At 39.0% G+C, this 18783-nt stretch overlaps 1 protein-coding gene across 1 annotated transcript; it reads left to right on the top strand.

The window, feature by feature from the left end:
• The first annotated feature begins 3513 nt into the window (after positions 1 to 3513).
• Positions 3514 to 18524, top strand: LOC129053509 (putative uncharacterized protein CCDC28A-AS1). The gene is made up of 3 exons (XM_054545539.1): positions 3514 to 3621; positions 15903 to 16002; positions 18460 to 18524. Exons 1-3 carry the CDS (start codon positions 3514 to 3516, stop codon positions 18522 to 18524), a joined length of 273 nt encoding a protein of 90 aa, XP_054401514.1.
• Positions 18525 to 18783: the final 259 nt, after the last annotated feature.

The raw sequence follows: 18783 nt of genomic DNA, 5'->3' as shown, positions 1-18783 counted from the left end.
TTCAGTCAAACCTTGCTTGCCATCTCAACCCACTGGCTTTTCTCATTCTTCTGTGCACATGCTGCAAATCCAAATATTAACTCTCACATTTTATTCATCAGCAGGTAAGTGGCCAGACATTGCAAAAATAAAATGATCCAACCAATATAATAAGTGTCTCCAGAATTTTTTGCAACAATTACATGGGTGTTACAAGGGTGGAGTCAGAAATTCAAAGATCCTTTTCCCATGTTATGGATTGAATTATGTTTCTCAACATTCATATATTGAGGTCCTAATCTCTGTCTGAGTCAGCTTGGGCTTCTATAATAAATTACCATGATCTGGGGGGGTCTGGGAGTCTTAGACAACAACACTTATTTTATTTATTTATTCATTTTGAGATGAAGTCTCGCTCTGTCACCTAGACTGGAGTGCAGTGGCATGATCTTGGCTCACTGCAAGCTCTGCCTTCTGGGTTCAGGCCATTCTCCTGCCTCAGCCTCCTAAGTAGCTGGGATTACTGGCACCCGACACCATGCCTGACTGATTTTTTTTTTTTTTTTGTATTTTTACTAGAGACAGTGTTTCACCATGTTAGCCAGGATGATCTCAATCTCCTGACCTCATGATTCACCCTCATTGACCTCCTAAGATGCTGGGATTATAGGCGTGGCCCACTGCACCCAGCCAACAAACACTTATTCCTTACAGTTCTAGTGCTGGAAATTCAATGTCATAGCATGACAGATCTGGTTCTTGATGAGGACTTGCTTTCTGGTTTATAGATGGTGCCTTCTCAGATGGTAGAGATTGGAGAGCTCTGGTTTCTCTTCCTCTTTTTTTTTTTTTTAATTCAACTTTTATTTTAGATACAGGATGTACATGGGCAGGTTTGTTACAGGACATATTGCAGTAAGGTAGTGAGCATAACACCCAATAGGTAGTTTTTCAACTCTTGCGCCTCTAATTCGCTTCTCCTCAGTAGTCCCCAGTGTCTATTTTCTTCTCTGTGTCCATGAGTACACAATGCTCAACTTCCACTTATCAGAGAGAAAAGGTTGTACTTGCCTTCCTGTTTCTGTGTTAATTTGCTTAGAGCAATGGCTTACAAAAGCATCCATGTTGCTTGCAAAGCACATGGTTTTATTCTTTTTATAGCTGCAGAGTATTCCATGGTGTACATGTATCACACTTTCTTTATCCAGTCTACTTTTGACGAATACCTTAATTGATTCCATGTCTTTGCTATTGTGAGTAGTGCTGTGATTAACATGTGAGTGCAAGTGTCTTTTTGGTCTAACAGTATATCTTCCTTTGTGTACATTTCCAAAAAATAGGATTGCTGGGTCAAGTGGTGTACACTACTGACACTCTGAGGACTCTATTCTTACGATCTCATCTAACCCTAATTACCTCCTAAAAGCCAACACAATGATGACTGTAGATTTAATATATGAAATTTGAGTGGGTATAGTCTATGGCAAACCCCTAGTATCTCAGAATGTAGCCTTATTTGAAATTAGTGTCATTAGAGATATAATTCATTAGGTTAGTCATGGTTTCTTTTCCTTTTCAGAAAAGGACACTACTCCCATCTTGAGGACCCTATGGTCACAACCTCATCTAACCTAATTGCCAATTTGATGGTGTTTGAAATTAGTATCACTAAAGATATATGTTAGGGTAAGATGAGATCATTAGGGTAGGCCCTAATCTAATATAATTATTATTGTTATTAAAATGAAATTTGGACACATATATGTAAGCTTGTATTTTCTTTACTTCTATCCTCTCCATCTTCATAAATGTCAGCTGTCATCCACCCAATTCATCATGCCACACAGAAAGAAGCCATGAGAAGTAAAGGCAGAAATTGAGATGATGTATAAGTTGCAAGACCACCAGGTTTGCATGCCCACTGCACAGTAACAGACCAATATACTGAGACAGCATGGTTTGCAGCAGAGGAAGAGCTTAATAGTTGCAGGGAAGCCAAGCAAGGAGGACCTCTGGGTTGGGATTGTTTTTTGGGAGGATGGAGTCTTGTTCTGCTGCCCAGGCTGGAGTGCAGTGGTGTAATCTCGGCTCATTGCAAACTCCACCTACTGGTTTCAAGTGATTCTTCTGCCTTAGCCTCCCAAGTAGCTGGGATTGCCAGAACCCAGCACCACGCCCAGCATTTTTTTTTTTTTTGTATTTTTAGTAGAGATGGGGTTTCCCCAAGTAGGCCAGGATGGTTTCAAACTCCTGACCTCAGGTGATCCACCCACCTCAGCCTCCCAAAGTGCTGGGGTACAGATGTGGGCCACCACACCTGGACTGAGTTGGGATTTTTAAGAGGATCATGGAGGGTAAAGGAATTGAGAATTTGAGTTGTTAATTGGTCAGAATAAGGGAGATTAGACCATCAGCACATGAACCCTGCATGCTAGGGTGAGGCAACTCCTTGTAGGATCTTTCAGACCTGCTGGTGTCAGTCATTTCACTGGTATGTTAGACCTGAAGGAATATTTCAAAGAAAAAGCTTAACATTTTATAACGTTCACATAGTTATATTTAGCACAGTTAAGGGGAACTATAATCTTTTGACAGGTTGTATATGATAATAGGCAAAAAACTATGAGGAAGAGAGTCAACAAGCAAGCTGTTTGGTTTTTTTTTTTTTTTAATCCCCTCCTTCCTAAAAAGTTGTTTTGCTTATTTTGTTTATTTTCCTCTGGTGCTGAGCATATGTCAAGCACATAGTGGATGTCAGAAAAATGAAATGGGGAAGGAGGAGTAGGAATGAGAAGGAAAGAGGGATGGAAGGAAGGAAGGAGGGAGGGAGGGAGAAAGAGAGGGAAGGAGGGAGGAAAAGGGGGAGGGAGGGAGGAACGAGAGGGAGTGGTGGGAATAAAAGAAGGAAGGAAAGGGTGGACAAAAATGAAAAGAAATATCATCTGTTGCCTATGTTTGTTATTAGCCATTTTTTCATAGATTTCCCGTTAATTCTTGTCCTCTCATAGTGGTAAAATTTACCACTACAACTCAAATATATTTTGTTGTTGGATGCTTAAATGAGTTAAGGTCAATATCTGCATGACATAATAATTTCCTGTCTTTGCATTGCTCATGAAAAATCTAAACATAGAGGACAGTGGTAAAATGTGATACCCTCCATCATTCCACTTGGCAAAAAATATTTCAAGAACTAAAATAAGATTAACATAACCTCCTGCAAATTTGTTTATGATAGTACGTCATGGGTAGCAGGATATTTGCAATCCTGATGGAATGTTAATATATAAAGAAACATGTAGGTGCCATGATAATATTACATTCAGAAGAAATCACTGCTCTGGTTCCATTTGAGACCTCCGTCTGGCCCACAGAGTTTCACAATAATGGATTACTAATTACAGTGATTTCTGCATATTAATTGCCACAATTAAAATATTTCCATTACAAATGGCTTTTTTGTAAAAACCTGCAGCATCTTAACTGTGTGGCTACCTTCAACAAGAAAGAGAATTTTCCTTATCTTATATGATAATGAGTAAAGATAAACGTCTGCTCAAGGAAGACAGAATTGAAGATATCCCTAAGAGATACCACAAAACTCTTGAAGATGCAGGGATATCAAGAGTAACTGTCATTGCAGTATGTTCCAACAATGTTGTCATGGTCTATTAGTAAACACAGACAAACATTTCCTCCATGTGTGTCCTATCCAGTGTGGATGTGATGGATAATTTTATGTCAACTTGACTGGGATCAGAGATTCCCAGATAGCTGGTAAACACTATTTCAAGGTGTTTCTGTGAGAAATTTCCAGGAGAGACTAGAAGCTGAACCTATAGAGTGAAGAAAGAAGATACCTTCACCTATGTAGTTGGGCATAATTCAATCCATTGGGGCTCAAATGGAAACAAAAAAGTGGAACAAAGAAAAATTCACTCTCTTCTGAACTGGGACATCCATCTTCTCTTGCCCTTGGACTCAGAGCTCTTGGTTGTCAGGTTCTCAGATTCCAGTGCTTTACACAAGCAGCCATGCCTGGTTCTCAGGCCTTTAAACATGGACTGAAGTATGCCACCAGTTCCCTAGGTCTCCAGCTTGCAGGTGGCAGGTCATGGGACATCTCAGCTAATTCCCATAATAAATTTCCATTCTCCTTTTCTCTCTCTCTCTCTCTCCCCACCCCCACCCCATATACCATCTAGCTAAATATTCAATCTATCTATTGTCTATCTGCCTATCATCTAGCTAACTGGTTATTTTATCTATCATCTATCTATCCATTTATATATCATCGAGCTAGCTATTGTATCTATAATCTGTGAGCTATTCCATCTGTCTATCATGTATCTATCTATCTATCTATCTATATCTTCTATCTATTGTCCATCCACCCACCATCCATCTGTCTGTCTGTTTATCTATCTGTCTATCTATCTATCTATCTATCTATCTATCTATCTATCTATCTCTATCTATTCTTCCATCATTTTGATTCTGTTTCTTTGGGGAACCTTGACTAATAGGGAGTAACGTAAGTTTAACCTGTGGGCTTTCTACCCTCAACAAGCTTTTCATTGAGTTGAGGAGAGGAAACAATGAATGCTAAAGTAAACCATAAAAACTTGTCAGTACCATAAAGAACACTGCCTGACTGGTAAATTATACCTTTGGTATGAAAGACACATTAATCACTTTTTCATGTTTTTAAAATATTTAATCTAATTCCCTTTGCAATACCTACCCCCTCATTCCAAGACAGTGTACTCTGCAGAAAACACCAGATTGACATGGAACCCAAGCATCATTTAATCTAAGTATCTTTCTTTAAAATTTTGTCTTCTAGCATGAGTTTTCAAACACTAAAGTGAATACTGGTATTGTATATTTCTAGTAGTTTTTGAATGAGAGAAAGTGGTTTCTTACCAGAATTATAATAAGAGGGCTTCTACAACAATATTTTAGGATTTCTTGGATTTGTGGTACTAAGACCATCCTCCTGTAGAACTTTAGGAGCCAGGAAAAAGGGCCCTTTAAGAAACAAGAGAATTTATTTTCAAAATCTGAGCTCTGTCAGTGCTGGAGGAAATGATAATATTTTAGATTTCTTTCAGTTCTAAGGAGGGCTATGAGTGTCATCAGAAGAGGTATTTTTCTGGAGACTAATCTTTGTTTGAATATCCTGAAGGACTGATATTCTTTGACTTGGTGCCATATTGATGTAGTATTTTTAGTGTACATTATTCTGGAGTGAGGGCAATGGATGTTGCAAATGACATATTTTGGATGAATTCCAAGTTTTGTGGTTTTTATACAGAGCGGTGGCTCTAAAAATGGATAATTCTACCCACTGAGGGACATTTTGCAATATCTGAAGAAATATCTGGTTGTTACAGTTGAAGAATTGGAAATGACATCTACAGGTATTAGATCAAGGACACTGCTCAACCTCCTACCATGTACTCCCAGCCTGTGGGGCACTTCAGAGCCCCCAGAGGAGAGAATTGCCTGGAGTCTAGAGTCCAGGGGTATCCAAGGGAGGTAATATAGTAATGAGTTTGTAGTTTCTGTTTCTTGTTGGGCCAGTAAAGCCGCTTCCTCATCTCTCTTTTCCACTTATCACTAGAGACAGAAACTAAAAACCATGGCTTCAGGGTGCTAAAAGCCTAAAACAGAACAGAACAACCACAAAATAAATTGGGTTGGACAAGCTTGGTCTAGATCAAAATACCAACAATCATGTCAAGGTTAAGAAACCCTGAAGCAGAACTGACATAACCATTGAAGAATGGTAATTTCTCTTCTTTTGTTACTATTTCAGTGCCATTCTAGTCAGTGTCTGGTTTAGGGGCTCAAATCTATCTGGAGTGCTATTTCTTCCTTTGTAAAATGAGAATAATTTTATTTCTGTTACTGACTGGAATTGCGTTAATAACTCAGGATACTGTGCATGGGGCAAGCTGCTGGTGTACAATTAGTGTGTTTGAAATGGTAGCTATGTATTACAATAAGCCATAAGTTATGGTATGGAGCCCTTTTATGCATTTAAATCTGTTTTTTTCTAATAGCATAAAAATGAGCCTCGCTAAGCAAGGTTTTAGTTCCAAATGATATCAGGTACAAAATAACTGTCTTAGAATAGGTGAAAGAAGACAAAGGACATCAGCTGGCCATTAGTTATTTTTAAAAGATTGGCATCATTTATAAATAGAATTACTATAAATAAAATGAAAATAAATTATAGCTTTATAATAATTCTTTAAAATATATTAATTAAATATTTATTAATGGAAAAAGATACCTATGTTCCCTCTATAAACAATTCCTTGTGGTCACAGAATTGTTTTGTAAAATTGAACCAATTGATGTGGAGAGGGGCACAGAGCTATCACCTGGGGCATGTTTTTATTATTTTTTTATTTAAGACTTTTGTTCTCTCCTGAGTTTCATAAATAGACCAGGAGTGGTTAAGCATCATATGGAATGAGCTTCCAAGAACCCCACATTTCAGCCAGAGCACATGCAAAGCTGATCATCACAGTGGCAGCTGGAAAAGAGATAGGTGGGGCCATTTGTCATGAATGAATTCATGTGTTGGGCATACTGGCTAAAAGCAAAATATTGTTGTATGCCTGTCTACCCAATGACCTCATGAGTTGTAATGACCAGCTGCTAGCCTAAGCTCCAAATTCAGCAGGACTGTTAATCTCTTGGTGCTGGAATTCCTTTATCGAGTGTTAAGTTTTCTGTATAATGGGGGACATAAAGCAAAAATTGTAGAAGGAGGTATCTGTAAGATACTTCATCTTCAATTCTATTACTTAGTTCCCTGACTCATACATTCTGGCTAAAGAAAAAAACTGCATCATATATTGAGCTGGTTCAAAGAATATTCTTTTTTTTTTTTTTTTTTTTTTGAGACGGACTCTGGCTCTGTCGCCATGCTGTAGTGCAATGGCACGATCTCGGCTCAGTGCAAGCTCTGCCTCCCGGGTTCACGCCATTATCCTGCCTCAGCCTCCCGCATAGCTGGGATTACAGGTGCCCGCCACCATGCCTGGCTAATTTTTTGTATTTTGTTTAGTAGAGACGGAGTTTCACCGTATTAGCCAGGATGGTCTCCATCTCCTGACCTCGTGATCCGTCCGCCTCACCCTTCCAAAGTGCTGGGATTACAGGCGTGAGCCACCGCGCCTGGCCTCAAAAGAATATTCTTAATATTACAGCAGCACTTTATATTGAAAGCACTTATTTACCTGGAGGCACAAGTTAAGTATACTAGATCATTCTGCTATTCTATAAGGCCATCTGCTTCTGAGTCTTTGGTATCACATGATAAGATCAGTGATTCTCATCTGCGATAACTCATTATCTAAGATGGGTTCCTTGGTTAGAAGCAATGTTGTACAAGATGCCACGACGATTTATGAGGCTTCCAGTAAGGCCCCAGATGTTAGCTCCGGCAGCGCCTAAAAAAAAAAAAAAAAAAAAAAAGAACCACACATTATAGTAGCAAGAATAAATTCTTTCAGTGATGCACACATACCCATTACCTAAACTCTACAAAGTCTCCCAAGAAGGACCCTGAGTGCTGACTGTGAATAGTGTGGACCAATGCGAATCTGAGTATCAGCTGCATCTTCCAGCTATATCCCAGTAACATCCTGCAGATATGACCGCACAGCCATCCTTCGTTAGGAGCCTGTCTGAAGCTTTGGGCTTAAATATAATAGAAACCCAGTATTGCTTTATTTATTTGAAATATAAACTCTTCCGTGTTCATCCCAGAGTATCAGGTTTTTCAGTGGCTCCTGAGTGTTTGTTTTTCCAGAAGAATATTAATATTTTTTCCTACACTCAATTCAGTTGCAACTTTTTCTTCAGTGGGAACGTCAGCAACATTAGCTGCAGGCGGTGGCAGATTTTCTCCAATTTTGCTTTCAATTAATATTTTTGAAACAACAGAAACAAACTCTTGAATAAGTAAGTCATTAGGTTCTTGGGCAATTCGAGCTGGCAAGTCCCAATAAAATAATGCCAGGTGTGGTAAGAAGGATTGAAAAACAGTTCCTGAGATTCCTACCTGCTGTCATGCACACAGATTCTCCAATCAAACACTAATGTAGGTGCTGCAGTGAAGAGATTTTGCAGATGTAATTAGACACCCAAATTCATTAACCTAGAGACACTATGCAGTTGAGCCATGAGTCTTTGAAATCAGTTTTCTCTGGCCAATGGCAAAATAGAAACTTGAAGATGTGAAGTAAGACCAGGATATAATGTGTTGTTGGCTTAGAGATTGAGGAGACTATCTAATAAAGAATGTGGTCAGTGAGCCAGCAAAAACACAGGGACCCCAGTCCTGCAACTGCAAGGAACAGAGATTTTTTCAATAGTTAGACTTAGTGTGGAGGTGTGTATTTCCCCAAAGCTTCTGGGTAAAAATTCAACTGAGTTAAAACCTTGATTTCAGCTTTGTGATACCATGAGCAGAGAACCTATCCACACCTTGCTGGTGTTCTGACCTGCAAAACTGTAAGCTAATAAATGAGTATTTATTAATAAATGAATGTTTTAAGCAGCTGCATCTGTGATCATTGATTACATAGCTAGAAAATTGATATATATTTGATGCGAATATCATTTATAGCCCTCAATATATACTTTCCAAATGATACGACATTTGTTCAGAAATTGCTCATTAAGTAAAAGGAGCAAAAACCACCAAAAATTCCAGGAAGAACCTATGTCAGTGGTTGACTATGGAAATTCTATCGGTAATAACTGGCTGCTGATGGTACCAATGCAAGCAAAAATTACTTCTTCTAGTGGAAATTCATTAAAATTGTTAGTTTTGCCTTGAGTCCAGTCTGATAATCACAATGTATGCAGCTGAACCAACTAGAGAAAGCTGCATGAGTAGTTATTGTTTCAAGGAAAAGTTCCTATGATACAGTGTTCACTAGATGGAGGCTGAATTCCAATAGACAGTACTTCTACAAATAAAAGAAATCCCATGAGTTGGTGATGCAGTAATAGAGAAACCAATGTGAATTAATGCTTAACAGGAATATTCAATCCTTAAATGAATGGCACACTCTCATTTTTAATGGGAGCCAGCAGTAGCCAGCCATAATAAAAATAACTGAAATGAGGGTTTGGATTCATTAATCTACTGAAAGTTGCCTTAAAGAGTAAGTGAGGCAGAAAAACAGCCAAATATGGATGACAAACCCCTGATAGATGTCATTTGTGCCAATTGATCTCCATGGCTGTCAATAATAGAGTGAATGGTGTGGATAATGGCACATAGAAATTTAAGACAAATTATTCCGTGAAAGAAAGACCTAATGGAAACTAGAAAGAGTGATGAATGGAGTAAATGTGTCTTCTCATTGCTTCACTGGAAAAAAAAAAAAAAAGTGAATCATTATATCCATATAATACATACAATTAACGAAGTCACAGGAGTCCAGTTGAATGAACAAAACTCACTTTTTGCCCCTCTCTCTGTGACATAATGTCTAAATCATTCTTGCAAGAAACATCTGTGATTGCCACAGGTTTTTTCCAAGTCCTTTTCCTGGGGTCTGAAAATATGTGTCCTTCCATCATGTATTAGTCTGTTCTTGCATTGTTATAAAGAAATACCCAGACTGGGCATGGTGGCTCATGCCTATAATCCCAGCACTTTCAGAGGCCAAAGAGGGCAGATTATGAGGTCACGAGATTGAGACCATCCTGGCCAATATGGTGAAACCTTGTTTCTATTAAAAATACAAAAATTAGCTGGGAGTGGTGGCACATGACTGTAGTCTCAGCTACTCTGGAGGCTGAGGCAGGAGAGTCGCTTAAATCAGGAGGTGGAGATTGTAGTAAGCCGAGATCGCACCACTGCACTCCAGCCTGGTGACAGAGCAAGACTCTGTTAAAAAAAATATATATATACACATATATATATGTATATATATGTATATATATTATATACGTATATATATTATATATAACATATAACAACATATATATGTTATATACATATATTATATACATATATAATATGTATATATATTTTATATACATATATATAATAAAAATAAATAAAAAGAAAGAAAAAAGAAAAGAAAGACCTGAGACTAGGTAATTTATGAAGGAAAGAGGTTTAATTGGCTTAGGGTTCCACAGACTGTACAGGAAACACGGCTGGAAAGGTCCTGGGAAACTTACAATCATGGTGGAAAGAAAAGAGGAGATATGCACAACTTACATGGCTGGAGCAGGAGGAAGAAGAAATAGGGGAGGTGCTACACACTTTTACACAATCAGATCTCATGAGAACTCACTCACTATCATGAGAAAAGCCAGAGGAAAATCCACCCCCATGATCGAATCACCTCCCACAACGCCCCTTCTTGACCATTGGGGATTGCAATTCGAAATGAGATTTGGGTGGGGACACAGAGTCAAACCATATCATGCCACAGTTACAGGTTCCACAGGCTGCCAGAAAAAGGCATAGGGAGTTTGCCTTCTTTTTTTTTTTTAATTTTATTTATTATTGTTATACTTTAGGTTTTAGGGTACATGTGCTCAATGTGCAGGTTAGTTACATATGTATACATGTGCCATGCTGGTGTGCTGCACCCACTAACTCGTCATCTAGCATTATGTATATCTCCCAATGCTATCCCTCCCCCCTCCCCCCACCCCACAACAGTCCCCAGGGAGTTTGCCTTCTTACAAGTTCCAGGTGGGTAATGTGAAAAGAAGGAAGGCGTGTATTTTTCCATGCTTCAGGAGCTGGATTTGACAACCAGCAGCCCCTGTTGGACGACTGGAGAGGGTCACAATCTCTTGGATTGACCCAAATCTCACAATTTTTGATTCCCAGGTTAACTCAGCATGATATATAATAAGCTGTTGATATTGGGAAGGTGATAACATTTACATGACAAAATGATTATTTAATGCAGTTTGCCATCATCATTGGGCAGAGATGTGTGTAAATATTCAGTTACATTTTCCTTGATTATTCATAGAAAGCATACATTTAGGCCATCCTATGACAGTTCTCAGGAAATAAGTTGTCACCAGCACTGTTTTGCAAAATATAATTCAGGCTCCAATCCCCCAAATATAGCTTCAAGCAAATAAATCTCAGTATGTGTGAAAAGATGTGCCTAGTACAGAGACAACAGGTCTCAAGTTGCCAAGAGCCTACCCTAGATAATTTGGACTTACCAAGAGGGGAATGAAGTAGGGAATCACAAGTATGGGAACAATCACATTATTCTTTATTTTATGAATTAGATTTAAATTTGATTTCTCAGAATGTACTAATAGGTTTGAGAATTTCTGAAAAAAGAAAACATTCTTTCTCTCATTCCATCAATTATTCATGTTTCTTCTTCAGAAAATGCGTAGAAATGGTTGGGCCACTTTCTGAGTGCTGGTGGCATTATTTCATCAAATTATAAAACTCATTGAGAGTTTATGAGCCAAAGACTCTATGAACATGAGTTATATAAATTCTTGTACAGGAGACAGAATGTAAACTCACTATATTATCATATACTATAACATATATATAGATCATCATGATATATACTTCACAATATACCATGCATAATAACATAAAATATTCAAAGTTGTGGTGTCAGTCTGTCTCAGCTGCTATAATAAATATCTTAGACAAAATACCTTATATATAAATAATAACAATTTATTTCTCAGAGTTATAGGGGCTGGGAAATCCAAGCTCAAGTTGCAAGCAGATTCAGTGTTTGATGAGATCTCACCCTCTGCTTCCAAGATGGTGCCTTCTTGCTGCATTCTCACATCAAGGAAGAGAGGAACACTGTGTTATTAAATAGAAGGGCCAAAAGGGCCAAGAAGACTCCCATAAGCCCACTTATAAGGGCACTAATCTCATTTGCAAGGGCAGAGCCTTCATGACCTTATTGCTTAAATGCCCTGCCTCTTAATATTATTGTATTGTGGATTAACTTTCAGTATGAATTTTGGAGGACACAAAAACAATCAAACCATAGTAGTTGAAAAAGATAAGTTCCTCCTTTCAAGAAACACACCATCTAAAAGCAGTAGAAGACACACAGGTCAAATATTAGTCTAAAATGGATAAAGGGTAAAATACATTTGTGCAACAGCTGTGATAGGAGCCACTAAACTTCTCCATTTTATTGATGAAAATGTGGGAAAAGGCATTCAAACTAGTGAAGTCCCAGTTAGTTAAGTATGACTTGTTGGAGAAAACACAAGGATTTTAATTATTGAAGCAAAATGATTAAGTAAAGGAAGTCAGAAAGTAAGCTGAAAGTCTGGGTGGCAAGACTAAGGAATTTGACCCTCACTCTCACATTCACAGAAGACATTGCAGGCTTCCCAACAAAACAGTGACTTACTTATCTTGGTTTTCCTGGGACTCTCTAATTTTAGACTGCCCACATCCTCAGAACACCTTAGACCTGGGCAACTGAAGATGACTAGTCACTCTAGATATGAGAAGATGGTGTCTCTCAATCTGAGGGATGTGTTCTAATGACAACTGAGTATAGAATTGTGTTTTATCCCTGGGATTCTACAGTAGCAATTATGGCACTGTAATGTTTGCATGGACATAACTTAATGGTTGTGTAAACATACAGAATGGAATGAACTCAAGAGAGATCAAGACAAAGCCAACAGAAGTTGGAGGTTAAATCAGGTGCTTTGAGACGTGAGAGAGAAAGAGAAATGTCAATTACGGCTCTTTGTTTCTGGTTTGAGGAAAATGGTGAGCATTTACTGAGTGTACCCAGATACAGATTATAAATATATACCTCTGCTGCTCCCCAGACAGCAGCAGCTAAGGCGGTAGACGTACATATATAAATCCATTATTACAGGTTCAAACTGAGAGATAGGAATAAGTAGAAAGAAGAGTGAGGCAAAAATTTGGGAGAGTCTATGAACTGATAGACTCTAGTAGGGTGCTGCTAGTTGGCCAACCTGCAGGAATCCACCACTGAGATGCACACAACATGCCTCGGCACTGCACATTTGGCATGTAAGAAAGCAGGAAAAAATTATTCACCTGCTTCTTCTCTTGTTAATTAAAGTAGGGCTCATAAGACATTAACTTCTTGGACTTCCTGGTAGCACATACCTGGACAAGGACAGTCAACCAGGCCTTCTGTTCAATCACTTGGGCATAGTGTCTTTCAATATCAGAACAGCAATATATATTGAAACACAAATGACTCCCATTGACCAAAAAAGAGAACAAACAACAATTACAATGCATGTCAATACATGCTTCTCATTCACTGGACCATGAATCTATCTCACCAATGACCAAGTAATTAGTTGTATGAATTGATTATGTGTTTTTCTCAGTGCTGGATTCTCTGCTGATTATAAATCGTCAGTTAATCAACATTGATGCTGTATATGGGGATCTGCTCTGCAAGAATTTTCACTGGTCCATGGATCAGGGCTCTGCAAATTAAGGATAGTTAAAGCTCCCAATGCATCCTCCAAGGTAGGACAGTTGTACAATGAGGAAATTAGGTGAGTCACAGGTTATGTTGTGTTATTATGGACAGCTGGAGAAGCAACTCATAGCTTAGGGATCCTTTCTTAAACTTAGGAAAACACTTGAGAGAGACATTTTTACATTCAGGGTTAAATGGCACCCTTAAATGCAAATGAGCTTCAATGTAAATTACTTTCATCCATTATGTTCATTGAGGCAATCAGTCAAAACCGACTCTAGCTTACTGAAGCTGAAAGGAATGAATGAAATAATGAATAACAAGGTTTCTGAACTTCAATACTATTGATATTAAGCTACACAATTATTTATTGTACGAGGCTGTCCTATGCAGTGTAGGATATTTATCCAACACCTTTTCTTCACACCCAACCAGCTGTGACAGACAAAAATGTCTTTTGATATTGTCAAAATCCCCTCAGGGACAAAATAATCTCCAGTGAAAGAAATACTGATAGCTCAAAAAATTGCCATGAAAAAGGAGAGGAATTAAGATAAATAAATGGCTGAACCACACCAAAAATAATGCTAGGACCATCTGGTCAGGACAGTAAATTAGTTGCCAGGACTTATTGACAAATACCATGAACTACAGCATTGCTAATGCCCCAGCGTCTTGCCATTGCCTCCTTTTCACTTAGTCTCTGCATCTGTAGCTACCCTTGGTCACCTGCACCATGGTCTCTCAAGATTCTCCATCATCCCTTCATCTTAGAGTCATCCTGTGACAGAACACAATGTTGATGAAAAGATGGTAGTCTAATGCTTCAGGGGTAAAGAGTTGGGGCATATAAGTTAATGTCTATAGGGCGTGTGTGTGTGTGTTTCAGATAGAAAGATAGGTGAGGAATCAAGGATGACTAGGAAGAAGAAAACGCTAACAGAAGAAAGTCTGGAAGCCTACTTGGATTTTTTTTTTTATTCTAGAGCCATAAAATCTGAGGTTTAAGTTCAGAAGACTCCAGTATGCATTCACATGCAGGAATACTGTCCCCTGATAGTTACTCATTAGTGGACATTAATGCATGATAGAAAGATCCGTATATGTTGTGTTATTCCCACATGTTCATACATGTCTCTACTCTAGATATCCAGGAGTCTTTGAAGCATGAATAAAGTTTCCAATAAAACTTTCAATCTTTTTCCTTCCAAACTTCTCATGAGTCAGCCAGGTTATTCTCAACTACCTACAATTCCATATATATTCCAACTTCAGTACTTCTCTCTGCACCAAATGGATGACCAGTTGATCCACTTAAAAACTTGCCAATTTGGAGAATCTTTTTGTTTTTCTCTGTTGTTTTTAAAGGCCATTCTTGGGTAAGGATATAGTGCAGCCATTGTACATTCATACTTTGCACAAAAACCATCCGTCTAAAAAATGAACTTGGGTTTCTTCATCCTTCTCCAGTTGGTTCCAGAGTACTGCTACCCCAAACAGCCTTTGCTGATTGGGGAGATAGGAATTTATTCATTCGTTGGGAAAATCACATGGGGTCTGGGCTACTTTCTCATGCAGCTTTTGTATGAAATCTGGCCCTGATCATGTCCAAACTCAGAGATGCAACTTCCAACTTCAAACGGATAGTTGCTGAATCATTCTGACCTTGGGCATCAGTGCATCTGACAGGACACAGCTCTGGTTTGGTGGTCTGGACTCATGGTGACTTGACCCTCCACAGTGAAGTGTCTGGTATCTACCAAAGCCCACTAACACATCAGGAGATGAACCCCAAATTGTGTGCTGGACTGAATCGTGTCTTACACCAAATTCATACATTGAAGTCTCGTAATACCCAGGACTTCAGAATGTGACTATATTTGGAGATGGGGTCTTTAAAGAGATGATTAAGGCAAAATGAAGTCATATGGGTAAACCATAATCCAATGTGACTGTTATCCTTATAAGACAAGGTGATTAGGATACAAACACACATGTATGACCATGAGAAGGCACAGAGAGAAAGGTCTATGTTTTAGTGTACCCATAACCTAAATGGTGTACATTGTATCCAATAGGGTCATATTTCAACCATCATCTCCATCTCATCTCACCATTCCAAGTCTCCAATGTCTATTATTATTGCACTCTAAGTGATGTATTTAGGAGTGCAAGTCTTGTTTTGTTACATGGCTATATCACATAGTGGTGATATCTGAGATTTTCATGTACCCATTACCCAAACAGTAGTGTACCTCCCACCTAGTAGGGATTTCATCCCTCACCCATGTCCCATCCTCCCCACCCTCCTTATCATCCCTCTCACCTTTTGAAGTCTTTCATGTCTATTTATTGCATTACTGCAGTCTCTATGTGTATGTGTGCAATTTTTTTTTTTTTTTTTTTTTGAGATGGAGTCTCAATCCATCGCCCAGGCTAAAGTGCAGTGGCACAATCTTGGCTCACTGCAATCTCTGCCTCCCAGGTTCAAGCGATTCTCCTGCCTCAGCCTCCAGGGTAGCTTGGACTAAAGGTGCATGCCTCCACATCTGACTAATTTTTGTATTTTTAGTGGAGACGGGGTTTCACCGTGTTGGCCAGGATGGCTTCAATCTCCTGACCTCGTGATCTGCCTGCCTCGGCCTCCCAAAGTGCTGGGTTTACAGGCATGAGCCACCATGTCCAGTTCATTGTACACATTGTTTAGCTCCTGCTTGTAAGTGAGGACATGCAGTTTTTGGCTTTCTTTGTCTGGGTCATTTCATTAAGAATAATCTGCAGTTTCACCGCATTTCTGCAAGCCACATGATTTCATTCTTTTTTTTTTTTTTTTGAGACAGTCTTGCTCTGTCACAAGGTGGCAGTGTAGTGGCACAGTCTCAGCTCACTGCAACCTTTGCCTGTTTGGTTCAAGCAATTCTCCTGCCTCAGCCTCCTGAGTAGCTGGGATTACAGGTGCATACCACCACACCTAGCTAATATTTGTATGTTTAGTAAAGACGGGTTTCTCCATATTGGCCAGGCTGGTGTCAAACTCTGGACCTCATGTGATCTGCCTGCCTCAGCCACCCAAAATGCTGGGTATTTCTTTTGTTAAATGGCAAAGTACTATTTCACAGTGTGTGTGAATTACAGTATGTATGTATCATCACATTTTTAATCCAATCATCTGTGATCACACAACATTTTCTACCATCCTAAATGCAAAGACTAGTGTTCCCATGTCCTGTTGTAACTTAGAAACTGATGGAGGATAAATGACCTAAATTTCTAGGTAACACATCATTACTGAAAGCATATTGAAAGAAATATGGCTTAATAAAATTAGGATGAAGTAAGAATAAAGATGTCCTTCCTGTGCCACTTAATGACTCAGGATTCAATGCTACAGAAGTGGTTAGGGGGATTTCTCAGTTTTATTTCCCAGAGGACTTTTGTGTAGAGACAATGAAGAACATTATCTTGCCACTGACTTCCCCCAATGTGCTACACAATGGGCAAGTTCTAGGATAAAAAAAAGGTGGATTGAAAACACAGACTGAAACTTCATAGTGTGGAGAGCAAAAACAGAACTCTTTATGTAATTTCTCATCCTCACAGAAGCACATCCTAAGACAAGAATTCTGGAACAATTTATTAGTTGAGAAGAAATCCTACAGCTCTCTCCTCTTCTTATAAATACACCACCTGTCTTTGGATTTAGGGCCCACCTTAAATCCAAGATAATTTCATTTTGAGATCCTGTTGACACTAGGCATCCCTGGGTTTGTGGTCACATCACTCTGGTCTTTGCCTCTGTCTGCATGTGGCCTTCTACTCTGTGTCTGTGTGTCCTCTTCTGTCCCTTAGAAAGACACTGACCATTGAGACTGGACCCTCCTCAATCTGTTAGGACCTCATGTTAACCAATTTACATCTGCAAAGACTCTATTCCCGAATAAGGTCTCATTCTGATGTTCTGGGTGAGCACAGATTTTAAAAGACACAATTCGGCCTACGGAACAGAGTAATGGATGAAGTAGGAGAAGAGAAGTCAACCAGTACAGGAAACTTTATGAAGTGAGTGCCCAATGTGGGAGTCAGTGCCTGATTCCATTGAAGAACTGTAGAAACTCATGTCCAACAAACACCTCAGAATTCCTACACAGGGCAGGGCAGTTAGGATATGGACACGCCAATTCTTACATATTATTAGTTGAGTATTGCTCTAAGCATACATCAATTTATTGTCATACAAACAGTAAAACAAGCTCCATCAGCACAGATAGCACTCTAAAATTTAGAGGCTGTGTGTGATTTTTTATATTAGTTGTGGTTATGTTGGTGATGTTAAGACACAAGCACAGCTGCTATAATCATGCATCCTCTGGCCCTTGGTTACCTCTCTAGCACTGTTTCCCATGACTCCCAAAACCGACTTGCAAATTCTGTAACTCATTATGCCGTGTGTACTCTGGGTATGTATTAGTCTTCCATGCCATGTAACCAATTATGCAAAATAGTGGCTTAAAACACAGGAGGGTGTTGGAGGTTTGTTATCAAAGGGCAACATGAGGGACTCTTGTAGTACAACTTCTCTGTTTCTTGAAAGACACAGAAACACATAAAAATTACTACCAGCAAAACTGATGGGATATGAATAAGATTGTATCAGTGTCCGTTTTCTGGTTGTGACACTGTACAACAGTTATGCAAAATGTTTCCATTGGGGAATTAGGATGGAAGGTACAGGCAATCTCTATGTATCATTTACTATAACTGAATGTAATTGTATAGGTATCTTGAAATTAAAAATATATTTAGTTCTTTTAAAAAGCAATCCTTAAAACTGAAAATAAATGAAACTAATGAATCTTTTTTTTTTTTTTACATGGAGTCTCGCTCTGTCACCTAGGCTAGAGAGCAAGGGCACCCGTGGCTCAATGCAATCTCTGTCTTCTAGGTACAAGCAATTCCTTTTCATCAGCCTCCTGAGTAGCTGGGATTACAGGCACCAGACACTACGCCAGGCTAATTTTTTATATTTTTAGTAGAGATGGGGTTTCACCATGTTAGCCAGGCTGGTCTCAAACTCCTGACCTCAGGTGATCCACCCACCTCAGCCTCCAAAAGTGCAGGAAATACAGGGATGAGCCACCATGCCTGGCCACGAATGAACCTAATTTTTCATGCAGTTGTTAATCACCCAGACATAAAAAAATCCATATTACATTAACACATCATCATTGGACTGTACAACCCTAATGAGATATACCTAATGATCAAAACAACTTAAAAGGTCAAAACAAGGCTGGGCCCGGTGGCTCATGCCTGT

The sequence above is a fragment of the Pongo abelii genome, chromosome Y (assembly GCF_028885655.2).
Source record: "Pongo abelii isolate AG06213 chromosome Y, NHGRI_mPonAbe1-v2.0_pri, whole genome shotgun sequence".
Lineage (NCBI taxonomy): Eukaryota > Metazoa > Chordata > Mammalia > Primates > Hominidae > Pongo > Pongo abelii.
This window is presented reverse-complemented; position numbering and strand designations above follow the sequence as displayed.